The 27,903-nt window shown below is 55.5% G+C and overlaps 1 protein-coding gene across 1 annotated transcript in view; it reads left to right on the plus strand.

The window, feature by feature from the left end:
* The window catches only part of MYH11 (myosin heavy chain 11), a 107,173-nt gene that overhangs the window by 73,681 nt on the left and 5,589 nt on the right, over positions 1-27,903 (plus strand). The window contains exons 15-40 of the mRNA XM_080830354.1: positions 1,559-1,673; positions 4,103-4,296; positions 5,622-5,743; positions 5,874-5,943; positions 6,110-6,270; positions 7,632-7,740; positions 9,059-9,190; positions 9,282-9,488; positions 10,384-10,521; positions 11,576-11,699; positions 12,180-12,351; positions 14,005-14,217; positions 15,645-15,789; positions 17,714-17,920; positions 19,278-19,382; positions 19,470-19,622; positions 19,853-20,101; positions 21,573-21,785; positions 22,080-22,292; positions 22,529-22,690; positions 23,107-23,235; positions 23,502-23,590; positions 24,025-24,148; positions 24,705-24,913; positions 25,802-25,910; positions 25,991-26,163. Coding sequence (XP_080686480.1) covers positions 1,559-1,673; positions 4,103-4,296; positions 5,622-5,743; positions 5,874-5,943; positions 6,110-6,270; positions 7,632-7,740; positions 9,059-9,190; positions 9,282-9,488; positions 10,384-10,521; positions 11,576-11,699; positions 12,180-12,351; positions 14,005-14,217; positions 15,645-15,789; positions 17,714-17,920; positions 19,278-19,382; positions 19,470-19,622; positions 19,853-20,101; positions 21,573-21,785; positions 22,080-22,292; positions 22,529-22,690; positions 23,107-23,235; positions 23,502-23,590; positions 24,025-24,148; positions 24,705-24,913; positions 25,802-25,910; positions 25,991-26,163 — 4,037 coding nt within the window. The remainder of the gene's footprint in view (positions 1-1,558; positions 1,674-4,102; positions 4,297-5,621; positions 5,744-5,873; positions 5,944-6,109; positions 6,271-7,631; positions 7,741-9,058; positions 9,191-9,281; positions 9,489-10,383; positions 10,522-11,575; positions 11,700-12,179; positions 12,352-14,004; positions 14,218-15,644; positions 15,790-17,713; positions 17,921-19,277; positions 19,383-19,469; positions 19,623-19,852; positions 20,102-21,572; positions 21,786-22,079; positions 22,293-22,528; positions 22,691-23,106; positions 23,236-23,501; positions 23,591-24,024; positions 24,149-24,704; positions 24,914-25,801; positions 25,911-25,990; positions 26,164-27,903) is intronic.

Here is a 27,903-nt window from a genome sequence, read left to right on the forward strand (position 1 = left end):
GGCCCGAGGGCTCTCTCCGTCCCCGGGGACCAGGCAGGGTGCTCAGAGCAGGAGTAATTTGGGAATGGCAGAGCCCAAAGGTGTAAATCAAATGTAAATCAAATCCAAGCAAGTCTTCCTATCTATTTATCTGTAAGGGAGATATTTATACACGTATATTCTAATCTCTATAACGTATTCCAACCAGGGTGACTGGGCAATTCTTTCTTGTATAGACCCTGACTCCTTCCTGCTACCATTTAAACCCAAGAGGAAGGGCCAGGTGGGATGGGAGGACTGATAAACACACTTTGGGGACCAACAAACCTCTCCCTTACCGCAGCCTGGAGCTTAGCACAGCCAGCTTCTGCTGTCCAGGAAAATATGTGATGGTGGGCTCCCTCCTTCTGCCTGTCTTCTTCTCCTCCTCCTCCTCCTTCATCCCTCCTCCTCCTCCACCTCCTCCTCCTCCTCCGTGGTAATGATGGTCATCACATGAGAGCTGTAATTACCCAGGAGCTTCCCCGAGGCTCCCGAGGGTCCTGGATAACGTGGAAAAAACACAGCTTGGCCTGGCCTGCAGAATCTGAGTGTTTTCTTGTCTCTCCAGTGCCCTCCCCTCCCCCGCCCCGCCTCATGCAAACAGGCAAGGCCCTGAACCAGCCATCGGCAAACCATGGCTCACGTGCCACATCTCACCCATAGCCTGTTTCTGTAAATGAAGTTCCGTGGGCTCACAGCTCCCATGTTTACATAATGTCTTTGGCTGCTTGTGACCCACAGTGACAGAGATGTCATGCCCTGTAGCGCTGAAAGTATTTACTATCTGGGCCCTTTACCAAAAAAAAGTTTGCCAACTCCTACCCAAACTCAAGGGAGTGTGCGTTCCTGTAAGCACACAAAAGAACGCTTTCCTCTTTCCTGCTTTCCAAGTGGCTCTTTTCTGTCCCCTCTCCGATCAGGCCTGGCGATCACCGTGGCAACCCACAGCCCGTAATAACCCCCCAGAGCTATTTTACGAGTTGTTCCCATTTCGGCATCACAATCATAAAATGAAGGGTTCTGCCACTGTCCGTGTTCAAGTCAGGAACTGGGAAAGCTTTATCGATCCCTTTTCTGTATATCGGTGTATCAGAATCTCTGAGGTACAGCAGCTACACTCATCAGAGAGGGGACGTGAGGTCCTCACATGTCATGGGATTGTTGCCAAGGCCCCTCTGCATGAGAGGGGAGCCTTGGGGGTGAGGGAGGGGTTTTGCCATCTGCAAAGCTCTCTAGGGCTGGAACTCGTAACCATCCTCCGGGGCTCTGCCGCAGAGGGGAGGCTGCCAGAAACCAAGAGAAGTGGGGGTGGAGTCAGCAGGGGGCGCTGTTGGCCAAAGCCCCATCGTCACAGGGCCCTTTAAAGAACTGATCTGCTGGGCTCTTCATGGGAGTTTGAGGATTTCCATCACGGTGGCTGCTAACACCATTTCCTCTCTGACCTGGGAAGACCCCGGAGGGAAACAGGAGCCCCTGGGCCCTGGCCTTAGTTAGTAACAGAGGCAGAAGCGCCTGACCAGGACAGTGATGCTTGCAGGTGGACTACAACGCCAGCGCCTGGCTGACCAAGAACATGGACCCCCTGAATGACAATGTGACTTCCCTCCTCAACGCCTCCTCGGACAAGTTCGTGGCCGACCTATGGAAGGACGGTAAGGGCCGGCCGGCTGGAGCTGGGGAATGGGTACGGAGGGCTCTACCTCCTTCCAGGTGCCCCTGGTTTGCACACCTGCTCCCAGGAAGGGGTGGGCTTGTGTGGGGGGTGGGGAGAGGGCAGGGTGTGCAGGTGCTAGTGACAACTTGTTGACACATCCAACCACTTCCAGAGTGGTGACCCCTTACCTATCAGTCCCACATCTGGGGCCCAGGAAGACCGTCCTAAGTCAAGGGACAAGCAGTAACAGAGGAAACAGTGCAGGAGGCGTGATGAATTCCCATCTGGAGTTAGAAAGACTCGACTATGATCTCCTCTTGGCCACGCACTAGCTGTATCATCGTGGCTGAGTCTCTTGACGTCATTAAGCTTGAGTGTCCTCCTTAGTAAAAACCAGGAAGAGAAGCATAGTCCCCAGCTCTCCTAGGATTACTGTGAGGGTAGAATTAGACCTGGGGCTCTAGCTTGAGCATGCGTCAGGGTCTGCTGGGGCGCTAGTCGAAACTTGGATAAAGTTCTGATACAGCAGGTCCAGGTGGGGCCTGAGAATTTGCATTTCTAACAAGTTCCTAGGGGGTGGTGGTAGGGCTGGTATTCTGGGGACCACACTTGGGTTCCCTCTGAGAACCAGAGAAGAGCTAACCCATGTTGAAGTGCTTACACCTGCCAATCCCATAGTAAAGGCTCAGTACATGCCTGCTTCCGTGATGACTGTTAGAGGCGATGGGGTTTTCTGCTTTTGTTCCTGGATCTTGGTGCTCGCAGCAAACTCTGTCCTTGCACAGGGCCTGTCAGCCTTGGGCTTAGAGGCCTGGACACCCTTGTTTTAAGCATGGTGGAAAGTGCTGGAGGAGGGGTTCTGTTGTGCCAACATTTACTAAGTGTTCGCCATGTCCCAGGCCATGGGATGGGGTAATGGCATCTCACCCTGAGATTTGTGACCGTTTCAGCAAGACCCTTTCCTGAAGGAGCCCAGAGTCTGACAGAAGACAGAGATAAGCAAAGACATTATGACATGGAGTCATATGACCAGCCTGAGTACAAGGAACAGAAATAGGGCATCCTAATGCCAGTGGAGTTGAGCTGAACTGTCATCAGCCAACTGGATAGAACTGCGGTCTATAGACGGCTTCATCCCCCAACAGCAGAATGCACATTCTTCTCAAGCTCCCATGGAACTTCCACCAAACTAGACCACATTCTGGTCCATAAAACATACCTTAATGAATCTAAAAGAATAGAAAGCATACAGTGTCTGCTCTTCGACCACCGGAAATTAAACTAGAAATCAGTAAGAGAAAGGTAGCTGGAAAATTCCCAAATACATGGAAGTTAAATGACACACTTCTAAATGGCACTTGGGCCTTGGTCCCATGTCTTATTTAGAAGTGTCTGGGTGTGTTATTTAATTTTCTCAAGTGAAATTTTAAAATATTTTGAACTAAAAAAAAGGGGGGGGACACAACTTACCAAAATTTGTGAGGTGCAGCAAAAGCCGTGCCTTGAGGGAAATTCATAGTTATGCCAGTGGTTTTGGGTTGGATGGGCAGCATCCACTGGGATGGTGGGAGTCTCTCATTCTGTTCTGAAAGAAAAAGAACCTTGGTGGCTCTGATGCCACCACCAATAACACCACCACCTTTTCCTGGTTGAGTCCCTATTAATGTGCTAGATTCCTGCCTTGGAGTGTTTGCTATACCTTGTGTCCAGAATATTGATTCTCTGAAAATCTACCTAATCACTCACTCAGCTTACCAGATCACTCCCATTACTCTTTCTCTCCCCCTTTACCCTGCTTTATCTTTCTAGGTATGTCTCACCACTTGGAATATTGTATACTTATATATGTTGTCATTGTTGGTCTCTTTCAGTTAGAATATCCATAGAATATGAGCTGAGGGTGTGTGTGGAGACACAGACACTTTGTTCATGGCTGTATCTGTGGGGCTTGGTGCATAGTAGGCTCTCAGTAAATATTTCTTGATAGATGAAGGTCTGAAGTCAGGCAGGAGAGGTAAACCTTATTTGCTTCTTCCTGCCCTAGGAAGTAGATACTGTTTTGACCTCCCACTTTGTAGGAGAAACTGAGGCACAAAATGACACCAGGCCAAGACAGTGGCAAGAGCAGGATTTATTTCCAGGTCCCTGTGACAACCTAAGAGAGAGAATTTGTTCTTTTTGTCACTCAGGGGCTTTCAGATTTCCCAAATAGACAATACGTGGAAAGCAGACCTCTGTACACCTCCCCTTATCTATTGCTAGAGGAAAGGTGTTGGCCCGCAGAGGAGAGAATGGGGGCAGTGCCCACCAAAAGGAAGTAGAGGACTTAGAGTCTCCATCCTCTGGGCCTAGTCCTCTGGCTTGTTGTCGGGGTGGAGGGCCCCTGGGTGGGCCAGAGGCTGACACCAACATTAATGTGCCCCACAGTGGACCGCATTGTGGGCCTGGACCAGATGGCCAAGATGACAGAGAGCTCTCTGCCCAGTGCCTCCAAGACCAAGAAGGGCATGTTCCGCACAGTGGGACAGCTGTACAAAGAGCAGCTGGGGAAGCTGATGACCACCCTACGTAACACCACACCCAACTTTGTGCGTTGCATCATCCCCAACCACGAGAAGAGGGTGAGGCCACCTGCCTGGCTCCTGGGGGTGGGGACCAGAATGTACTCCCTGGGGATATCGACAGGAAGCTTTGGGAAAGCAGACCAGGGTAGAGAGGAAGGAGGAAAACCTCTGTACCCCACGGGCTCCGTCTGATGCAGGTGGAAGGTTGTCTGAATTGGGTACCCACTCCCTGTCCTGGAGGCAAAGGAAGGTGAGGAGAGAGAAGGGACTTTGAGCCTTGGACTTTTGGTTCAGGGCATCGAATTGCTCATGCATTCATTATTCTAGTCAATATTTACTGAGCTGCACCTGTGCCAGGGACTGAGGATAGAGTGCTGGATAAATCAGGATCCTTGCCTGCAGGTTTCTTCCAGTGATCTAGTGCAGGGATGCTCAGCGGGGCCAGTGTCCCCCGGGGACATCTGGCCATGTCTGCAGACTTCGTTGGCTGTCATAACAGGGAGGGAGCTGCTGTTCACATCCAGTGTAGGGAAGCTAGCGATGCTGCTAAATGCCTTATGGACAGGCATTTAGCCTGTCCACAGGACAGCCCTCACAGAGGGAAAGCAGAGACTAAACCCAAGATGTCAGTAGGGCTGATGTCGTGGGAGACCTGCTGGGAGAGAGAGATGCACAAGCCAATATGCACAACGCAACATGGTAAATTACAAGAACACCATGCAGCCGGGGCTCCCACTCCAGCCTTGGGGCTCAGAGAATGCTGCCTTGGGAGTGAGTAGGCATCAGCTTGGTGAAGTGGAAGATAGGGTGGGGAAGGCATCCTAGGCAATGGGACCAGTAGAAGCAAAGATGTGACCTGAGAAGCGAAAGGTCTAGGCAGTGACTGGGTCATTCATGCTGATCTGTGATGGTGTGAGGCAGGGATTGGGGAGAGATGGGGCCAAATCCCTTGGCAGGAGCTGGGTCGTGGCACTCCTTGTGGGTTGACCAGAGGAGGCCATTGTGGGGTTTTAAAAGCAGGGGTATGTCACGATCAGACTGATGTTATGCAAACAGAATGAGAGGTTGCAGAGGGAGGCAAGACAGGGGCAGGAAGCAGGGAGGGGGCGGTGATGGTGAGTGGATGTCCATTGGGAGCCGTCTGGGAGGTAGCTGCTGCTGCACCAGTGACAGAGAGGAAGTGAGAGGAGAGGCTTCTAGCCAGGTGATGCTGGTGCCACCAAGTCCAGGAAGGTGGCATCTGTACCTCAGCTGGGACCTCAGCTGGTGCCTCTGTTAGCCGCGGTGGTCTGACACTGGGTTACCCAGGCCTGAGATTCGGGGCTTGCTGCTCCCTGAGTCCCAGCCCCCTGGTCCACCACTCTGCCTCTCTGCCCTTGCAGTCTGGCAAGCTGGACGCCTTTCTGGTGCTGGAGCAGCTGCGTTGCAACGGGGTGCTGGAAGGCATTCGCATCTGCCGTCAGGGCTTCCCCAACAGGATCGTCTTCCAGGAGTTCCGCCAACGGTGAGCCTGCTGGGGTCAGGGAAGGAGTCTGGGGTGCAGGGAGGGCAGGGGGGTGGTAAGCCAGGCCAGGTGGAGGGCTGGAAGGATGCTGAGAGGAGTTTCATCAGTGGCCTCTGCCCTGTGTCTCCAGCTATGAGATCCTGGCTGCTAACGCCATTCCCAAAGGCTTCATGGATGGGAAGCAGGCCTGCATTCTCATGGTGAGTCCCAGCCACAGTCCCTCCCCAGGGATCTGACTGCAAATGCCCTTCCCCTAGTCCCTGGGGATACTGCCAGGAGCTCGTTGGGGTGGGACCTTCCTTAAACACGCCTCACAGACACATGTCACAGCTGAGAACGGGAGCACCTGTCCCCTTCCTTCTGCAGATCAAAGCCCTGGAACTTGACCCCAACTTGTACAGAATCGGGCAGAGCAAAATCTTCTTCCGGACGGGGGTCCTGGCACACCTGGAGGAGGAACGGGACTTGAAGATCACTGATGTCATCATGGCTTTCCAGGCCATGTGTCGTGGCTACCTGGCCAGGAAGTAAGGACCTGAGCACTGTCGCGTTCCTGAAAAGGACCCAGAAACACGCCTCTGGGGCCTCTGCAGCCTCATACTCTGGTTCCCTGCTTTTCTAAGAGGCCACCTAAGTTAGGAAGCATCCCAATCGCCTGGGCTGCTTCTGGTGGAGGCAGAAACACTACCACTGTAGGGACACACCCTCGTTCTAAGGGCTCTCGTCTCCTCCTGCCTCCCCCACTTACTTGCTGGTGAACTTGGGCGAGTTACCCTCTCTCTCCCTCTCTCTATGAGGCTCAGATTTCTCTACTGGAGGAGGATTCTTATTCCTGCCCCATGGGGTTGTGAGGAGTCAGTGGAGTGCATGGAGAGGCTTAAGAACAGGGCTAGGGTGTCATTTCAGAAGTGGGAGAAGATGGTAAGGACGGGAGGGAAGAGGATTTGGCTGTACCCATCACCCCCTGTTCAAAAGGAATTCAGAAGGCAGGGTCTTAGGAGATGGGATGCTCCTTCTGTTTTGCGAGGCTTAGGGTCTGCATGAGGGATGGGGCTCCTCGAGGGAAGTCACACCCCACAGAGGACTGCAGGGGCTGGTGGAGTGGCTCTCTGCCCAGGGCAGAGTAAGCCCATTCATTACTCAGTGGACCCAAAAGGGTGAAGGCCAGAACCAAGGTGGTGAAAGCCAGAACTGGGGGGTCTGCATTCCAGGGACAGACCTAAGTGGTTAAATGTCATAACTAAATTCTCCGATGCGCCCTCCCGCCTCCACTAACCCGAGCAGCATCATTCTTCAAGTTGACCCATGTACCAAGATGACAGCCCCGCAGAGAAAGAGGAGCCATTGAGCTCCCCCTGGCGGTGGTTTTGCAAACCCACCAGCCCTGAAACCCAAAGAGCCCTGATTCCGAGTCAGACTTGAGATTTCTAAGACACAAAGACACACCCGAGGAAGGAGTGGGTCTGCTTGTCACTCAGCTTTGGGGAAGACGTGGCACAGCTGGAGATGTGTAGGACCCCCTTTAGGAATGGTGGAGTGTAGACTGCTGCCTTAGGCATTGTTTGGACCATGGATCCGAGTCCAGGGCTTTTGGTGAGCTGGGGGTGTTCCTTGCCCACCGAGAAGGGCTCTGGCCTCCCGATCATTGAATTGGTCTGCGGCCGGACGACATGCATGTGCTGATGCTCGAGCTTCGTGAAGAATCCGAGCTGGAGAGCAGGCGGGGGGTGGGGTGGGGGGGACGTCCCCGCGGGAGTCACAGAATCGCACGCCTGACAAGCGCGTCTTGCTTTTGGGATGTGTGCACGACCCGGGGAGACAAGGCTTGGGCGCCCCCGCCCTCCGCCTCCCCGGGGGGTTCTCACAGAACCCACTTCCCCTGCCCCAGGGCCTTTGCCAAGCGACAGCAGCAGCTGACGGCCATGAAAGTGATTCAGAGGAACTGCGCCGCCTACCTCAAGCTGCGGAACTGGCAGTGGTGGAGGCTGTTCACCAAAGTGAGTGCCGCGGGACCCACCCCTGTCGGAACCCTCCGCCCGGCTCTGCGCCCCAGATGCTCCCGCTGCGGGGCCGCATGTGGCTGACGGCCCGTGTGCGCATGCGCTCGGGGGCTCAGAGTCACACCTCGCCTGTGTATAGTTCCCTGGCCCGAGAAGTCTTCCCCCCTTCTCCTTCGGTCGGCTCGTGGGTTATCAATGACCCTGACTGGGATCCCAAGCGTTTGCACAGGGATCCCTCCCGGTGCTCATTTCTGGCAGCACCCACTTCCCCATCATAGCCCTGCCCCTCTGTCCTCCCTTCCTGTGATGTTGCCGTTTCGAGAATGTTCTACAAGTGGAGCCCTACCCTCTGTCATCAGGGCAACTGGCTTTGTCACAAGGCACCGTTCTCTGAAGATCAGGACTTGGGGGCATTCGTGGTGCATCTTATAGTAGCACAATGCCAGTTTCCAGCCTCCAACAGACTCCTCCCTCCATAGGATACTTTGCAACTCTTAATGATGGCTACCTAAAAACGCTCAACCAAAGCCGTGTGGAGGGCCCCTCCCTCTGCACCGTAAAGGCCTGCTGTGAAAAACCCACAGCCCACGTCAGCCTTAACGGGGACAGAACTGAGAGCCTTCCCCCTAAAGCCAGGAGAAAGACAGGGATGTCCTCTGTCACCGCTTCTGTAGCACAAAAATGGCAGCTAGCAAAAAAACAAAGGCGTAAAGCTGACAGCGGCATGGGGTCATGATTATCTTTTAGTTTTAAGTAACGGACTTGGCATAGAAAATCAGACAGCGTGGTCTCGGGTGTATTTTTTAAACATGTAGGGGAAGGACTGGCGGGAAACACCAACGGTGCCCACAGTCACCTTGACGGGGAGGTAGAACGTGGGAGATTCCTCCCCCCTTTCCTCCTTGGAATGAAATAAGCTGGTTGGTCAGCAGTTAATTCTCTCTCTGGGAAGGGACGAAGTGGGAGAAGGACAGACTTTTTCCTTTACACCGTGCACATTTTTTCCGGTGGCTTTCGTTGATGATTTCTGAACTTCAGCGCTATTGGTGTGTTGGATGGAAAACCTGTGTCGCGGGGTAGCTGTCCCGTGCTTTCTAGAATCTGCAGCGGCACCCCCGGCCCGTACCCACTAGGTAGCATCCCCTGCCCAGACTGGAACAACCCAAACTGTCCCCGGCGATTCCCAGGCATCCCCTCGGGGGTGCGGGACGGCATCAACCAGTCCCTGGTTGAGAACCGCTGATCAGAGGTACCAGGAGAGCTTTTAGCTTCCTTGGGCCATGGAGGCCAGTGACGGCTGGCGGTGTGCGCGCAGGTGAAGCCGCTGCTCCAAGTGACTCGGCAGGAGGAGGAGATGCAGGCCAAGGAGGACGAGCTGCAGAAGACCAAGGAGCGGCAGCAGAAGGCTGAGAGCGAGCTCAAGGAGCTGGAGCAGAAGCACTCCCAGGTAGCGGCCCAGAGCCAGGCGGGGGCTGCAGAGGGAGGGCACCCGTGCCCCTACGGGGCTCACCGGCCACCCCCCTGCTCCCCGCGTGCAGCTGGCCGAGGAGAAGAACCTGCTCCAGGAGCAGCTGCAGGCGGAGACCGAGCTATACGCTGAGGCCGAGGAGATGCGGGTCCGGCTGGCGGCGAAGAAGCAGGAGCTGGAGGAGATCCTGCATGAGATGGAGGCTCGCCTGGAGGAGGAGGAAGACCGGGGCCAGCAGCTGCAGGCCGAGAAGAAGAAGATGGCTCAGCAGATGCTGGTAAGGCCCGGCAGGGGCTGCTTGCCTTATCATTTGACCCTCTCTGCAGGCCTGCGAGGGGCGTGTGGTCCTGTATGTCCCCACTGGGGACTAAGGCTTGGAGGGGATTGGCCGTCTGCCCCAGCAGGGCCGCGTAGCCAGACGGGTCTCCTGGAGAGCCCGCCCCGTTCTCCGGCTCTGCCCTCCGTGTGCAAACACCTTCTCTCCTTGCAGCCCCGTGCGAGGGACATTTGCTTTAGTTAGCTGTTGTTGTAGGACAAAAGACCCCAGAACTTAGCAGCTTGGAAGGACAAGCTGTCGGGTCACAGGGTTGGGAATCTGAGAGTGGCTCGGCTGGGAGGTTCTGGGTGAGATTCTGTCCTGAGGTTGCAGTCGGGATGGGAGCCCAGGGTTAGAGGACACACGTCCACGTGGCTAGCTCCCATGGTTGGAGTCCGGAGGCCTCATCTCCTCACTGGGAGGGCGGGGAGCTTCTCCGTAGGGCTACATGGCCCCTGGCTTCCCCCAGGAAAGGCGAATCAAGAGAGGGAACAGGGGAGGAGGCCGCAATGCCTCTTATAGCCTGACCTTGGGCATTGTACCTAATCACTTCCTCCTAAATCCAGCCCACACTGATGGGGAGAGGAATTAGCCTGCACCTCTTGAACGGAAGAGTACGAGGGTTTGCAGACACATTTTGAAACCACACAGTATCTACTATCCCCATTTGACAGATGGGAAGACTGAGGCTCAAGAAGCCAGTGGTTTCCCAAACCTTTTATTTCCAGTGAAAGGAGACCGCAGAGCCGGGGCTGGGGGGCATGAGACCCAGGCTCTGTGTGGCTCAGCCCCCAAGCTGCGAGAGAGGGACCCCGGGGGGAACGAGGTTTGTGATTTCGTTCCCTCTCCCGCAAAGGACCTAGAAGAACAGCTGGAGGAAGAGGAAGCCGCGAGGCAGAAGCTACAGCTGGAGAAGGTCACGGCCGAGGCCAAGATCAAGAAACTGGAGGATGATATTCTGGTCATGGACGATCAGAACAATAAGCTGTCAAAAGTGAGTGAGTGGGACCAACGTCTGTGTTAACCCGGCAGGCTCCCCGGGGCTAAGCACTCTAGATGCTTCCCCTTTCTGGACAAATGCGCGGTGTGGAAGGCGGCCTCCTGACTGCCATCTAGATGCAGGTGGACCCCATGGATGGGGTCCCCGGTGGTCCCTCCAGGACCAGGGCTTGCCACGGAGCAGGTCTCAGAAAATCCATGCCAGTGGGTGCCCTGTGTTGTGCAAAGGCAGCCGCATGTGCCTGAGATTCGGGTGCCTTTCCCGCATTCTCGCGGGCCGCTTCTGGTCAGTGATAGGGTGACCCGCGGGCGTGGTTTGCCTGGGACTGATGGCTTTCTGGGATGTGAGACTTTCAGTGCCCACACTGGAAAAGTCCCCATGTCACCCGGAATGAGTAGGTCACCCAGATCGGGAACCACTAAGCAGCTCCACTGAGTTCAGACTCCCTTGAGTTCCTTGAGCTAGATGTCAGCTGGGCCCCTGTGTTGAGTTAGGCTCTGTTTGGGGTGCAAGGCATGCATGATGATGGGGGACCCTGGCCTGGTGGGGCTCATACCTGACCATTAGTGACCTTCACAGTCAGGCTTCTGAAGACGGTGTCCACCATATTATAAAAATAGAACATCAGGGGATAGAAGTAAGGTATTCAGGGAAGGCTTCCTGGAGGAAGTGACATTTAAGAGGAAACCTGAAGAATGAAGAGCAGTTGGAAGGGGATTGGAGAAGCCGCTCAGGAGATGGTCCTATCTGTGCAAAGGCCCTGTGGCAAGGGAAGAGCTGGCATGTGGGAGGAAGGGATGAGGGTGCGGTTGATTGCCTGGACCGTGAAGTGTGGGGGTCAGAGGTCGCATGAGATGTGAAGTACCTGGGCTTTAGGGAATGACTGTTAAGAAGCTTCTTTTTATCATTTTAAAGCTAGAGGTTGTATTGTGTGTTCGTGCCGGCTTTCTTTCCACCTGTTTTTCTGGAAGTGACTAAAAATGAAATGTAGATCTTGGAAAAGGGAAGAGAAAGCAGTTGATATTTCTTTTTCCTTCCCCCCCTCAAGGAGCGAAAACTCCTTGAAGAGAGGATTAGTGACTTAACAACGAATCTTGCAGAAGAGGAAGAAAAAGCCAAGAACCTCACCAAGCTGAAAAACAAGCATGAATCTATGATTTCAGAACTGGAAGGTAGACCTCGTGCCTCAGAGGGGGGTTCAAATGGATGTTTTTAAATCAGAGAGCTGGGGCACCTTGGTGGTTCAGTGGGTGAAGCCTCTGCCTTCGGCTCAGGTCATGATCCCAGGGTCCTAGGATCGAGCCCCGCATCGGGCTCCCTGCTCGGCGGGGAGCCTGCTTCTCCTCCCACTAGTGCTCTCTCTCTTTCAAATAAACAAATTAATTAAATTAAAAAATAAAATTAGAGAGTAAATCTGAGCGAGGCAGATGATTTCAGGGGAGGTACAACCCTCTCGAGGCTCCTGCAGCGGACACCCTAGTAACAATAGAGGAGCAGCATTGACTTTCCTCCTGCAAGATCATGGTCTGGGCCAGGCCAGGACAGTTACCTGTGGGGCCGTGTGTGTGTGTGGTGCCAGAGCAGACAGGCTTGTCCTCTGGGCACCTTTCTGGTAGCTGGCACCTGCTGAGGAGCCCCTGGCTTTGTCGTAGTGCGGCTGAAGAAAGAGGAGAAGAGCCGGCAGGAGCTGGAGAAGCTGAAGCGGAAGCTGGAGGGGGAGGCCAGTGACTTCCACGAGCAGATCGCCGACCTCCAGGCACAGATCGCGGAGCTCAAGATGCAGCTGGCCAAGAAGGAGGAGGAGCTGCAGGCCGCCCTGAGCAGGTAGCAAGGCTGGTGGGGTGCATCTTGTGGTCCCGTGGGTCCATGTGCCCAGCGGGCTCCCGCCACACCGCAGTGGGCCCCGTCTTCCTCTTCCTCCAGGCAGGCCTCCATGCTGCTGGGGGCCTCCCCTGTCCTGCCTGCACCTCCAGAACCATGCCACTGATTTTCTTCTCTTCCCTCCAAACTCATCCTCTCCTACATCTCCCCTCCTCCCGCCACGTCTGCCTCTCGGATGTCCCGGCCATCCTCCTCTCCAGTTGCCCACGGAGCCCGTTCCACTGGAGTCTCAGGCACCGCGTGCCTGAGGCTGGGACAACCCTCCTGCCCCTCCTTCTGAGGGTCGTTTAGCCCCCACTTTCCTCCTCCCACCCCCAGACCACAGCTGCCCTCAGATTCTGCCGGACCTTAGAAACGTGTCCCCCTGTCCCATTCCCTGTCTGCCCAGCTGAGTTCCAGCCTCACACTGGGAATCCTTTAGTGACAACTAACAGGGATTTTCCTGCTCACTGTATGCCAAGCTCTTTCCAGGCAGTATCTTCACGCACACACCAGGCTAAGGGACGCTGCTGCGATCTCCGTGTCACTGAGCAGGAAGCCGGGCATGGGGTCTGAGCCCCAGCACTTTCTGACTGGTCCCATGGCCAGCTCTTTTGCTCCCAGTGTGTGCTGCTGGATGGCGCTAGGGTGATGGACCAGAAGCATCCTCCGGGTTGTGAACCTGACCCTTACCCGACCACTTAGCCTTCTCTCTTACTGTTCCCCATTCCCAAGCTCAGTACAATCAAGGTGCTCACCTCCCCTTGCCCTGAGGAATCTTGCCTCTGGGCCCTCTTCCCCACTGTTCCCTTTCCTTCCGTCACAGCAGGAGGCCAGCCCCGCCACGCATCAGGAGGGAGCTGCCTTCCACACAAGTCCTAATGGTCTCCAGGCCATTCAGACCATGCTTCTCACATCCCAACTTGACCCATGGTTGCTGCAGTCCCCACACGGGGGGCCCTGGCTTTAACATCTCGCCAAGCGCTTTGCATGATGAAGACACTTAGCCACCGTTTGAACCAAAAGAAGAAAGAAAGACAAGTAGTTGCTAAGGAGAAATGATTGTCCGGTGTTCACAAGCATCTATTAAGCTCCTGGTGTGAACGAGGCACCTGGCTAGTCCGGGAGCAGGCTCTGCTTTCCCTCTTTCACTCTCTCTCTCACATGCACACACACACGTGCACACACACACACACACACTCACCAAAATGTTTTTGGTTTTTTAAAAGATTTTATTTAGTTATTTGACAGAGATCACAAGTAGGCAGAGAGGCAGGCAGGGAGAGGGTGAAGCAGGCTCCCTGCCAAGCAGAGAGCCCGATGCGGGGCTCGATCCCAGGACCCTGGGATCATGACCTGAGCCGAAGGCAGAGGCTTAGCCCACTGAGCCACCCAGGTGCCCCAAAATCTGTTTTTTGACATCAGGTCAGTCCTAACCCGCAAGCAGTCCCACCTAGAAAGAAGGGATCCACCGTGTCCCCGGGGTGTGGCCGGAACCTGGTTTAATGTCCATGGAACATGAGTATCTCATTCCAGGAAATAATTTTTTGGCGACGTCAGGAGATCACAGGGTCCAGAGAGCCCGGGGTCTTCATTCTGGTGATCTGTCCCCGGCAGGCTCGACGATGAAATCGCTCAGAAGAACAATGCTCTGAAGAAGATCCGGGAGCTGGAGGGTCACATCTCAGACCTCCAGGAGGACCTGGACTCGGAACGGGCCGCGAGGAACAAGGCCGAGAAGCAGAAGCGGGACCTGGGGGAGGAGCTGGAAGCGCTGAAGACGGAGCTGGAGGACACTCTAGACAGCACGGCCACCCAGCAGGAGCTCAGGTGGGCGGCGGGCCCGCCGAGCCCAGCGGCTCCCGCCACACCGCCGCACAGATGGGGCGGCCAGGATCAGTGTGGGGGGCAATGGGCAGCCGCCAGGCACATCCTGAACCCCGGGGTTCTCAGGCCCTATAGTTACCGTCTGTAATAGCGGTGCAATCCTTTCTCGTCTTATTTTGCATCACGGTAGTCAGAGTTACTTGATTCGAAAACGATTTGAAAGCTCTAGGAACTTAGACACGAAAAACATCACTCTTAGTCCTAACACAGTCCATGTTTTTTGGGTATTCCTTCTTGTCTTTTTTTTTTTCCTAATTTATTTGACAGAGAGATCACAAGTAGGCAGAGAGGCAGGCAGAGAGAGGGGGAAGCAGGCTCCCCGCTGAGCAGAGAGCCCGATGCAGGGCTCGATTCCAGGACCCTGGGATCATGACCCGAGCCAAAGGCAGAGGCTTAACCCACTGAGCCACCCAGGTGCCCCTTTCTTGTCTTTTCATGTGGGTGTCTACATGTGTCAGTAATTCTCCAGATTCCAGTCCTCAAGAGCATGTGTCTAAGTTTTGTGATACATGTTTTAAAATAACATTTGTTGGTGGGGTCCTTAAGATGTGCTAGAGGATCACAGATACCAGCAACAAAAAAATACCCCAAAACACATACAGAACAACAAACCCCCCAAAAAAACCACTTTACCTGCTAGATAAGGAATGCTGACTTTAAAGAAAGTAGGTCGTTTATTCATTCAACAAACATGCAAATGCATTTGAGTGTGTCCGTTTCAGGTGCTATGCTAACACTGAGACTGACTACCCATGCTTGGGGTCTTGTGCCATACCCCTTACCTGTGCGGAGAAGCCAGCCCAGTGTTCCCCTCCCCACAAGGCCCATGATCCAGAAAAGTCCGGTGTGGTATTTCAAACGCATGGGCTCAGAGCCAGACCAGATTGTGGCTCTGTCAACAAGAGCCCGCTGCTTACCCTCTCTCAGCCTTAGCTTTCTCATCTGTAAGTTGGAAGAATATACCTGCCTCTGAGGGTCACTCTGAAGGTTATATGAGGTCATGTATAGAAAGAACAGAGGTTGGGGCCTGGCACATAGTAAGTGCTCAAGAAATAAGAGCTAATATTAATATTTGAGGAACACTTTGCAGTTCACAGATGCTCTTTCAACACATTCCTGAGTATTTTTGTGTATTTATTTGCTGGCCTTGAGAGTTTCTGGGCGGTCACCATGCTCCCCCTTTTGCAGCTGAGGAAATGCTAGGTCCAGAGAGGTTGGGTGACTCCCCCGAGGTCACACAGTCAGGGAGGGACCAGTGATGGAGACCTCAGCGCTGGGTCCCAGGAGTGCTCTCGTCCTTTTCCACGGTGCTGTCTGAGGCGAAGCCCTCTGTCCACCCAACAGCGACCCTCTGTGTTCTTCCTGCCCAGGGCCAAGAGGGAGCAGGAGGTGACGGTGCTCAAGAAGGCCCTAGACGAGGAAACGCGGTCCCACGAGGCCCAGGTCCAGGAGATGAGGCAGAAGCACACACAGGCCATAGAGGAGCTCACCGAGCAGCTGGAGCAGTTCAAGAGGGTACGTCGCGGTCGTTTCGGTAGCGCGGTGCACGGACAGCTCCCCATAACCACGGATCGGGGTTGGGGCCGAGGTGGAGCCAGCCCTACGAGACTGTAATGACAGGGGTCACGAGAGCATTTATTAAGCACCCACTGTATACGTGCCAGTTAATCTTCACAACCAGCTCTGACGTAGCTACGGCTGAGCTTGACACGTGAAGGAACAGAGTGCCTGGAGGTGAAGAGACTTACCCAAGGTCACACGGACATTGATCGAGCTGGGATTTGAACCCGGGTGGGTGGTCCGGTCTGCAGACCTGCCTCACACCTTCCCCAGGCAGGGTCTAAAATCCACAGGGCCCCCCACTCTGCCCTGATAATCGACTGTTTAGCAAAACTTCTGGGAGGGGAACTTAAGACGGAGGCCATCCTATAATTTCTCTGCAGATTGGCAGAGTTTGACAAAGACTAGATCTAATCGTTTCCCCACCCCCCGGGGTTAGCTCTTTCGGGTGTATGGCACACGGGGCAGCAAAATAGCACTCCTCTGAATTCAGTGTACTGGGAACTTCCTCTCCCTTGGGAGAATTTCCCTGTTTCATTCCCAGGGGTGAGCGTTCTCGCTTGTGACATCCAGATTGTTTCCGTCCAGATCGGATTTCTGTCTCTCACCCGCAGTGCTATGGCTGCCCCGCATCCTTGCACTATCTAGGTATCCCCCCAGCTCGACTAAGTGGGGGCACGTTACCTAACACTTGCTGGAGTTGGCACCTGTTTCTGTCACCAGCTCGGGTGACTATACTTCAGGGGGTGGTTTGCTGACACCTTCCTGGGAGCTGGGTCACCGCTGCTTCTATCAGAATCTGCAGAGGTCCTGCCTGTGAAAATAATGGCTCCAGGCCCTTAGGCAGCACAGGCTGTGAGCTAGATGGTTCCATGGTTTTACAAACACTAATTCATGTCCTCTGCGGCCTTGTTCATGAGTAGATCTCCTGGCTCCATCGTCCACGTGTACACAGGTGGCCTTAGAACACTCTGAGAAATAGGATGCGAGACCGAGCATCCCCCCCAAAAATGAATAAAGGACCCTTTTTCGTGTCCTCTTGTCAAGTGGGATCTGAATACTAACCTTTGACCTTCTGTCAAGTCTTTATGCGTGTTGGACAAATAAGATTTTGCTAATCGTAACTACGATGTGCATTTCCCCTTCCGGTACTATGTTGAATGGAAGTGATGAGCGTGGACGTCCCTTACCTTGTTTGTGATCCTAGGGGAAAAGCTCTGTTTTTCCTCACTGAGTATGATGTTTTTCTTGTTTTTCAAAAGTCAGAATTCCTCAGGTATATGCAGTAAAACCCACCGATTTTAACGGTATACATTCATATAACCAGCACCTGTTATGATAGAGAACACTAGAATTTTTTGTAAAGAAGCTGGAATCCGATTTTAATTTTTTAAAAAATATTTTATTTGACAGAGAGGGAACATAAGCAGGGGGCGTGGGAGAGGGAGAAGCAAGCTTCCTGCCGAGCAGTGAGCCCGAGTGGGGCTCGATCCCAGGACCCTGGGATCATGACCTGATCTGAAGGCAGATGCTTAAGGACAGAGTCACCCAGGCACCCCTGGAATCCAGATGTTTACATGACATTATGTTATTAAGGTGTTGGCAGCTAAGAATAGGTCAACCAGGACAATGACAACACGTTGGTTGTAGCCCGGGAGATGCTCATTTGCAAACTTCGTGATTCAGAAAAAGAGAATACAGAAAGTCTTACTGTGACTGGTGTGGCCCCCCCACCCCCCAACCCCCACCCCCGTGTCGACAAGCACAGGTGCCTGGAACCTTCCTGACTGGCTGGACGGAAAGGGAAAGCGGAAGATGCCCCAAGGGATAGAGGCTCGCATCTTAAAGTGCCTTCCCTCCCCTCTGTTGACTTGGCCAGGCCAAGGCCAATCTAGACAAGAACAAGCAGACGCTGGAGAAGGAGAACGCTGACCTGGCTGGGGAGCTGCGGGTCCTGAACCAGGCCAAGCAGGAGGTGGAGCACAAGAAGAAGAAGCTGGAGGTGCAGCTGCAGGAGCTGCAGTCCAAGTGCAGCGATGGGGAGCGGGCCCGGGCCGAGCTCAACGACAAGGTCCACAAGCTGCAGGTAAGGCGGCAAGCGTCCCTTGGTCCCAGCTCTGCGGCCGTGAAGCTGTTCTCAGCTAACTGAAGTCTCACTTGCTACAAAGCCATTTGGTTTCCTCTTGTTGCGTTCCTCAAGGAGAGGAGATGGTCTCCCTCTGCCATTCCATCTTTAGAAACCTTCGTCTCATTTAGCAAGTATTTGAGTATTTGCTGTAGGCTGGGCGCCATGTTTAATGCTGAGCTACAGGGAGCAAGAGAGACACAGCGCCTGCCCCAATAGAACTCTGACCCAGGGGAGGGAAAGGCATTTCTAATCCCATGAATGAAGGTCAAATGATGCAGTAAGTGTAAATTAACAAAGGGCTTGGCCTGCAGGAAGAGGAGTCGGGAAAGGTTTCTATAAGACGGAAGTGTAGTCTGAGATAAGAAGGCTGGGAGGCAGAGGAGCAGCATGTGCAAGGGCCCAGTGGTAGGTGGGGAAATTAGAAGAGATCAGAGAAGTAGAGCTAGAATGCTGAGCTGGAAGGCAAAACGTGCTGCAAAGTGGGACTAAAGAGGTAGGTTGTGGCCTTCAAGGCCCCATTCTATGTGCATGTCTTTACTCCGAGTGACAAGAAGCCATAGATAGGCTTCAAGCTGAGCAAAGATGAAGTCTGTCTGTCTTTGGTCTTACTTAGCTTTGACTAGACATTTGGCCCGATTTCCAGTTGTGGGATACAGGCAGACCTTTGATAATTATTTAATGTGCTTACAGCCTGGGACAAGAGGGCGGGGGAAGCATTAAATAGCACTTTTTCCTGCGTGCAGGGGAGAGCAAGGGGTCCGCTCTCCTAACAGAAGCGATGTGCTAGAGGAGCAGAGTCAGAATCACTTACATCCTCGTTGTAAGTGGGAAGGGGATGGACGGTGGACTGACACCCGCACAAGGACCTGCTCCCGCAGCTCTGGTTTTGGCCCTAAGGGCCCATGAGAGGGCCAAGACTAGGGGTGAGGAAGAGGGCGGTGGAAAAACGGCCCTTGGAGGTGTTCATGCCGTCTGTATCCTCTTCTCCAGCATTAGGGGCCAGGCGAGTCCTGTCTGTGTCTGGATTCTCAAACCTGTTTCATTTCCCCCCAACCTTGGCAAGGATCCAGGATCTATTTAGTGGGATTTGGGCCCAGTCAATACAGCTGGGGGCTCTAAGAGGTTCTTAGAACCAGGCATCTCAGCTTGGAGGTGATACACTTCCCTCGGGAGCCGCAGCGCTAGCGTGATCAGGCCCCATAGCTCCTGGGTGTGTCTCAGTCGGCAGATCCCACAGGACCTACCGTGCGAGTGGAGAGGCCTTAACAAGGACCCTGTTCTGGGGGTGCTAACCAAAGTCTCTTGGCGTCCTCAGAATGAAGTGGAGAGCGTCACAGGGATGCTCAACGAGGCTGAGGGGAAGGCCATAAAACTGGCCAAGGACGTGGCGTCCCTTGGGTCCCAGCTCCAGGACACCCAGGTGGGTATTCGGCCACATCATCCGGAGGGACCCGGGGCATGAACTTCCGGGCGTGGGTCCCTGGAACTTCGGTGCGTCCTTCTGTAGGAGCTGCTTCAAGAAGAAACCCGGCAGAAGCTCAACGTGTCCACCAAGCTGCGCCAGCTGGAGGACGAGAGGAACAGCCTGCAGGACCAGCTGGACGAGGAGATGGAGGCCAAGCAGAACCTGGAGCGTCACATCTCAACTCTGAACATCCAGGTGCTGGCTGTGTGCGCGTCCTTGCTGTTCTGGGACTGAGCCTTTTGGGTAGAGCAGGAGCTCGAATGGGCTGTGGTGGAGCCTTGGAGCCATTTTGTTTGGCTCACTGGCTCCCCCTGCTGTTGAGTTTCTGCAGTGCAGAGAAGGTTGTCTCTTCCCAGGGTAGGGTCAGGGACGGGAATCAACCCAAAGGCCCTGCCCTTACTGGACCCTGGACACTGCCATTTTAGCTCTCCGATTCGAAGAAGAAGCTGCAGGACTTTGCCAGCACCGTGGAAGCCTTGGAAGAGGGCAAGAAGAAGTTCCAGAAGGAAATCGAAGGCCTCACCCAGCAGTACGAAGAGAAGGCAGCTGCTTATGACAAACTGGAAAAGACCAAGAACAGGCTTCAGCAGGAGCTGGACGACCTGGTCGTCGATTTGGACAACCAGCGGCAACTGGTGTCCAACCTGGAAAAGAAGCAGAAGAAGTTCGATCAGGTAGGGGCTGGAGGGTGGTCCACTCTGTGTGCGGATGCGGGCCGGGGCAGGTGGGGCTCCGAGGCAGCTGGTGGGGTTGCTGTGTCTCTGCAACTCATCCCTGCTTGGCTGGCGGCGATGGAAAGTCACCTTGTCCCAGGTGACCATGAAACACGAGGGCTCCTAGGTCCGAGTTGGGAGAGCAGCAGCGCCCGGACATGACTGCCAGGGCACCCGGGGACCCCAGTGATGCCTTAGTTTCTAGCCCCAATAAGGAATGAGGTTCATTTTATTGACTTAAGTACTTGCGGGTTGCCTCCTAAATATTCCAACTCATTTAATGTTTCTACCCTTTAGATAACCAATTTCCCCTCACATTTCATTACGTAGAATTTCAAGCACCCAGACACGCTAAAATCCTGAAACAGTGAACACCCATGTGCTCACCACTGGGATTCGATCGCGAACGTTTTACCAGACTCGCTTTATTACATGTTTATTTACAAGCATGAACTGTACTTGTCAAGGGGGGCTCTTACCTTTCGGATGCATTTCAAAGCAAATTACAGACCTCCCCCTCCATACTCATACTCTGTGTATCAACTAGAGTTCTCGTTCAAGATAGAAGCTTGGGGAGATAAAAATTTACCTACTCAGAAATGCACAAATTTTAAGTGTACACTCTCTTGAGTTCTGATAGATGCCTGCAGCTCTGTAGCCTAGATCTCCCAATACCAACTTTTACTACCTTACTCAGATTCAGCAAATATCATTTGGTTTGCAAGTGACTGGGGGTTATCCTAAAAATCACCTTGGGGATGGTACTCGGTCAGAGGTGTGGGGGGGCTCAGAGCACCAGGCTTCTGGGGGACATGCTGGCCCTTCCTTTTTTCCATCTCTGCCCTCGGCCTGTCTTCGCTATTGGCACCCTGCTGTTCCGTTATCGGTTTGAAGGCCCGAGGCCACATCTTTTCTTTTCCTGTCACACTGGGTGTAGGGTTTTTGCATTGACAGTGCTGTTTGGGGGCCCCTGTTACTTACTTGTCTTTGCTGACTTCTAGAAGTCTGAGTTTTGGATGTTTCCATGTATGATATATGCTGCTCTCTCTGCAGATAAGATTACTGTCCCTAGTCTGGCTCCTAGGGCACTTTTGAGAGCCGGAGATGAGTGGCCATGAAAACAACAGAATGACTGGCCCCCGGCAGGATTAAATGTCACTTGGACCCCAGCAGCCGTGTGTTCTAACCGACATGGGCGGCATGAGTGATTTCAAAGCACAGAGACTCAGCAGATGCTGGCTGTGCATAAGGTCGACCTCAAAGTCAGAAGCAGGCTTGTTAATAGCTCTTTCCATTGGTATCTGGATGAGTTACCCCTGCCCCCCGAGTAAATTTAGCAGGACACGAGGCTTCTCGCCTATATCTGCAACGAGATGAAGCCTGGCTTCGGGTTGGCCTAGGGGTCACCGCCAGGGTTTCTGTTGTGTTGTAGCTGTTGGCCGAGGAGAAAAGCATCTCTTCCAAGTACGCGGATGAAAGGGACAGAGCCGAGGCGGAAGCCAGGGAAAAGGAAACCAAGGCCTTGTCCCTGGCGCGAGCCCTCGAGGAGGCTCTGGAGGCCAAAGAGGAACTGGAGAGGGCCAACAAGATGCTCAAGGCCGAGATGGAAGATCTGGTTAGCTCCAAGGATGACGTGGGCAAGAACGTAAGTCGCCCTCCCCGCGGTTTATCAGTCCTTGGGGTGGGCAGGGGGCTGGGGTGAAGGCTCCGTGCCTCTTTGATGTGAAACAATAATCCGGCCTAAAGGCAGTCCCTTGGATGGTCCTATACACATGGCTTGGGAACAGCAGTGGGGTGGGGGTGGGGAGTCTGAGTCCACTGGTCCCAGAGGAAGGCTCTGGTCCTCGATGGACAAAAGCCACCTCTCTCTGACCTGAACGAGCTTCCTGGCACTGCGGGTTGCCTGCCCGTCCTCATGAGGTCCACTCTGATGTGAAAGGTCCACGAGCTGGAGAAGTCCAAGCGGGCCCTGGAAACCCAGATGGAGGAGATGAAGACGCAGCTGGAGGAACTGGAGGACGAGCTGCAGGCCACAGAGGACGCCAAGCTGCGGCTCGAGGTCAACATGCAGGCCCTCAAGGGCCAGTTTGAGCGGGACCTGCAGGCCCGCGATGAGCAGAACGAGGAGAAGAGGAGACAGCTCCAGCGGCAGGTGATCTGGGGCAGGTCAGGGACAAGGTGGGCTATAGGGAAGGGAGGCGGGTAGCCAGCTTCCTTCCTCCCCTTACCACCTCCTGGCCCGATGGAGACTTGTTTTCCTCCCTTGTAACCTGGGGATGGGCAGACCCACCTGGGAGGGGGCTGTGCATGCCTGGGAGCCGGCCGGCCGGTGGCAGGGCTGGGGGGAACGGCGCAGCCCAGCAGCGTGCATCTCCCCTCCTCGCTCAGCTTCACGAATACGAGACAGAACTGGAAGACGAGAGGAAGCAGCGTGCCCTGGCTGCCGCGGCCAAGAAGAAGCTGGAAGGGGACCTCAAAGACTTGGAGCTGCAGGCCGACTCGGCCATCAAGGGCAGGGAGGAAGCCATCAAGCAGCTTCGGAAACTGCAGGTGGGCGACGCGTCCGACGCAAGGTGCGGGGCCGGGGGGAGGGAGGTGATGACCCCCCCAAGGTTGGGGGGTCAGCAGCAGCAGGACGCAGGCCTGGAACTGGTGCCTATGAGCTGGTGTTTTCTCACCACCGTTCGGCATTTGGGGGCTGTTTCCTGCCCCGGGTTAAGGCACAGTTACCAGGCATGTGGCCATGGCCCTCCATCGCCGTATTTTAGGTCTGCTGAGCCCATCCAGAATGGTGCCTCCAAACAGAAACCTGGTCCTGTGAGATGACGAGCAGTGCTCGTATGATGGGGGACGTCTCTGTGGTTAATCGTGGCAAATCCTAGGGGTTGGCACGGGAAAGCTCATTTGGCAGCGGAACTTGGGTGAGTGAGGACCTCTTAGCTTGTCCTTCCCGCTGACTCACACAGGCTCAGATGAAGGACTTCCAGAGGGAGCTGGAGGATGCCCGAGCCTCCAGAGATGAGATCTTTGCCACCGCCAAAGAGAATGAGAAGAAAGCGAAGAGTTTAGAAGCAGAACTTATGCAGCTGCAGGAGGTGAAGCCTTCTCGCTGGGAGCCTCAGATGGGGGGGGTGGGAGGGTCGCGGTAGGAGCCCTTGTCATGCCGGTGTGTGTCCCCACGGGTTTCTCCCCTTCGTCCAGCATTCCACGTGGCCGGACCCCGGAGTAAGGGCGGGGAAAGACAGGATGTGGAGACAGCACTTCCCCAGAGCTCAGAGAAATGTGGTCATAGAAACTGCTGGGGTTCGGCCCTTCCGTGGTAGATAACAGGTTTCCTTCCTCCCCACCCGCCACCATCCAGGATCTAGCTGCGGCCGAGAGGGCTCGCAAACAGGCCGACCTGGAGAAGGAGGAACTGGCGGAGGAGCTGGCCAGCAGTGTCTCAGGAAGGTATGTGGCCGTGTACGGAGGAGGGGGTCCCAGACGCGGATGATGAGACAGAGGCAGCTCATGGGAGCACCTCCCGGACACCCATTTTAATGCTGAAAGTGACAGTGTCCTGCTGACCTTGTCTCAGGGGTCTTCACCCCCCAGTTGAGTGTGGCCAGTTTCGTTCATTCCGAATGAGCAGCAGGGTGGGGCTGGGGCGGCTGGGGACATCAGAGCGCGGAAACTCTGGGACAGGCCTGGCTCTGCTGATACCGACTGGATAGGAGTCCTGGCTCCCTCCTTGCCGGCTGTGTGACTTTGGGCAGGTCTCTAAGTCTCTGAGCCTGTTTCCTATTGTAAAGGAGGGCAACCCTCAGGCATCACTCCTCCAAGGAGAGGGAATCTTACAACCCAGGGGGAGGCCGGAGCCCCAGATGTGGCTGCATTCCCCATAGGAACACACTTCAGGATGAGAAGCGCCGCCTGGAGGCCCGGATCGCGCAGCTGGAGGAGGAGCTGGAGGAAGAGCAGGGCAACATGGAGGCCATGAGTGACCGCGTGCGCAAGGCCACGCAGCAGGTGGGGGCCGGCGCGGGCAGGGCACTGGAGGAGCACCAGAGCTGGGCTCCACCTGTAAGAAGCCCACACGGGTCCTCTGACACGGCACTGCGGGATCCCGTGTGCCACGCCTGGGCTGGGGTGGAGGGGAGCCGGGGGCCGGCCCCTGCCAGCCTGCAGTGTCTCAGCGGCGGGCCAGTGTGTGTCTGGTTCCCGCCAGCAGATGCTGTGTACCTCGAGGAAGGGCCGCGGGGGTCTACTTCTTGTTCTGTCCCCAGCTTTATACTCGTGAGCACTCAGTGACATTCCTGAGTACCGGGCTCCAGGACGGGTGGTGGGGACCCACCGTGGGACCTGGAAACAGGGAGCCCCGTAGCACTGGGATGCTCCCCGTGCCCAGGAAGGAGCTGGTGGCTAGAGGACATGGTGGGGAGCTCCTGGGGGCTCCAGCTCCAGGGACCCATGCAGAAGCTGAAGAAGAGGGGTGGTTGCGGGGGCAGCAGGAGACATTCGTCATCTCTGTGGACCACCCTGGGCTTCTGTGCCGCTACCTCATGACCTTCCCCGTCCTCTGCAGGCTGAGCAGCTCAACAACGAACTGGCCACGGAACGCAGCGCAGCCCAGAAGAATGAGAGCGCAAGGCAGCAGCTCGAACGGCAGAACAAGGAGCTCCGGAGCAAGCTGCAGGAGATGGAGGGGGCAGTCAAATCCAAGTTCAAGTCCACCATTGCGGCCCTGGAGGCCAAGATCGCACAGCTGGAGGAGCAGGTCGAGCAGGAGGCTAGGTACGTAGAGCCGGGGCTGCAAAGACAGCCTGCGCACCAGTGCATGGCAGGGGAACCGGGGGTGGGGGGGCTTAGGCTCTCCAGGCCTCAGCTGTGGCTGGGAAATAATTCCTGTGGTACCCCGACCGCAGCCGTGCCAGAACGGTGTGTGCATGCCAGGGAGAGGTGGGCCTGGCCCGGAGGAGGCCCTTACCGGCAGCACAAAGGAGCAGGCCTCCTCGGTGAGGTCAGCCAGCCTTCCCGGGAGCACGCCGGCTTGCCCTGGCCTGCATTCGCAGAACGTCCCGTTAAGGGCTACACAGAAAGTCCCCATGCAGCACAAGCAGCTGCGGGAACCCTTCTCACGAGAAAGGAAAGTCACAGCACCGTGGTCCCCGTCAGATGGCAAGGATTCCCACCCGTTCTTTCCATTTTGGCAGTGGCTTCCCCGATAACTCCCATACCGTAGACTTCAGCCCTTAGTGTTCCTCTTAATGGCTTGGAGTCTATTTGCAGAGAGGGGTCCCCTCTCCACAGTCAACCAGGGAACACTTCCGTCCCCCCACGAAGACCCCCTGTACCCCTTCACCACCACCCTGTGTCTCCCTGAGCCCCCAGCACCCACTGACCGACTTTCCGTTTCTGTGGTCGGTTCTGGGCCCCTCCTGTGAATGCAATCACATGCTGTGGGGCCTTTGGTCACCCGCCACCTTCACGGAGCGCGTTCCCCGTGTTGGAGCCCGTCTTAGAACTAGGCTCCCTTTCGTGGCCGAGTCCGGTTCTTCCGATCTGGGGGAGGAGCCCCGGCGTGGGGCTCGGGACGGGCGCTCACGGCGCGCACAGTGCCAGTCGGGGCTGCGCACGGACGGCCAGGGAAGCCGGCCCCACTCCCTCCGTGTCCGTCCGCAGGGAGAAGCAGGCGGCCGCCAAGTCGCTGAAGCAGAAGGACAAGAAGCTGAAGGAGGTCCTGCTGCAGGTGGAGGACGAGCGCAAGATGGCGGAGCAGTACAAGGAGCAGGTACCCCCGCCCCGCCCCCCTCCGCCCGCGCCGACCCCCCGCCCCGCCTCCCCACTGACCCTCGGGCCTCTCCCCGACAGGCCGAGAAAGGAAACGCCAAGGTGAAGCAACTGAAGCGGCAGCTGGAGGAGGCGGAGGAGGAGTCCCAGCGCATCAACGCCAACCGCAGGAAGCTGCAGCGGGAGCTGGACGAGGCCACGGAGAGCAACGAGGCCATGGGCCGCGAGGTGAACGCGCTCAAGACCAAGCTCAGGTGAGACGGGCGGCGCCCCTGCCCCGCGCCGCGCTCCTCGCCACGGGCTCCGCCTGCTCCCTGTACTTCCGCTGGCTCCGGCGGCCTCTGGGACCGCTGCTTCCCTTCCCCGCCGGTCCTCAGGGAGGCGGCGGCTAACCCCGTCTCCCGCATCAGCACCAGCCCTCCTCTCCTGAACCTCTGCTCCCGAATCTGCTCGGCTCCGTGGTCTACCCCAGGGGCTCTGGCACCACTGCTGTCGGGGCTGGATCGGTCTAGATCGCAGGAGCTGGCCTGTGAATGGGGGATGTGAGCCGCAGGCCGGGCCTCTCCCCACCGGAGGCAGCGGCGTGCCCCGGATCCTGCCAACCCAAAATGTCTCCAGACCCTGTCCAGTTCCCGTGGGGGTGCAGTTGCCCCTGGCCGAGAACCTCTGTCCTAACCGGGGCTGAGTTCTCTCCCACACCCCCGCACCTCTGGGCCTGAAGCCAGGTAGGCGACCCCCCTGGTTCCCTGAAGGCTGGGGCCCCAGCTTCCTGCCTGTGCCCACAGCCCTGCAGGCCGATGATCATCTCCCTTGACTTCTCTGCAATCCCTCTGTGGGGTCAGCACTAGCTCTAACTTGCCCATCAAGCATCGAGCCTTCCGCCTGCCGCCTTCTTTAATTTGTTAAAACACAATGCACACGAAACCACACTTTCTACCTTCTGCTCAGAGTGGTTTGAGAAGAGCAAACAAGCACACTGCCATTTCCTGCTGGGCATCCTCTAGGGCCAGGGGGAATGGACCCCTCTCAGTGCTTCCTGGACCTCAGGCTCCCCTCATCTTCCCTCCCCCTTGGACATCTGCTTTCTCCCCAGACTTACTCGCCTGGCCCATCCTTACAAGCTCCCGTTTCCCCCCATTGACCTACCTCCTGACAGACATGCTCATTTCTTCTCTGTCCCCGTTCTGGGCTGGACCACCTAGAACCAGCTCATGCTAATACCTCTGGTAGACGTACTCCTTGTGTTCACTTAAGGACGTTGCTCCAGAAAATTCTTACCCTTCTCTCCTTCACAACGTTTTCCGTCAACAGAGTCAGTCCGTGAGCTGAGCCCTACTCCCCTCCTACCTTTACCATACAACCCTATTGGTCAGTCCTCAGCCCCCACCGGGCCCAGGTGCAGCTTGTCCTTCATTAGCTGGGGCTTCCTGGACACTCCCCGCAGCTGGTTTGCTTACTGCTTTTCTCGCTGTCTTTCCTCACCTCCTCTGCTGGTACATCTCCAAGCCGGCTTGCCCTTGGCCTGCCCCAATGGCCTGCCCCACCGTCTTGGTCTCTCTTCATCTCCATCTCTGCTCACTCCCTGGCTGATCTCAACCAGCCTGGTGGCTTTTGAATTCTAACCCACAGCAAGTGACCTCCTTGTTTCTGTCTCCAGCCCAGACTTCTTCCTGGAACCCCAGACCTGTGTGCCATTCCCACCCAATGCCTCACAGGGCAGCTCACACCTTGAGCCCTGACTGAACCCCTTCACCCCCAAACCGCTTCCCACGTAGACTTCTCCAGCTCAGCAACTGGAATGATAAAGCCATCCTTAACCCAGGCCACAAACCTAGGGTCATACTTTACTTTCCCCTCTCCCTTATATCTACTCTGTCAGAGAATCTGGTCAACTTTCCCTTAAAAATACTGTATGCCCAGAATGCAGCTGTTTCTTGCCATCCTGGATCAAGCCACCCTCTCCTACCATCTAGATAATTCTCACACTGTCCTCA

This window comes from Martes martes, assembly GCF_963455335.1.
Source record: "Martes martes genome assembly, chromosome: 18".
Lineage (NCBI taxonomy): Eukaryota > Metazoa > Chordata > Mammalia > Carnivora > Mustelidae > Martes > Martes martes.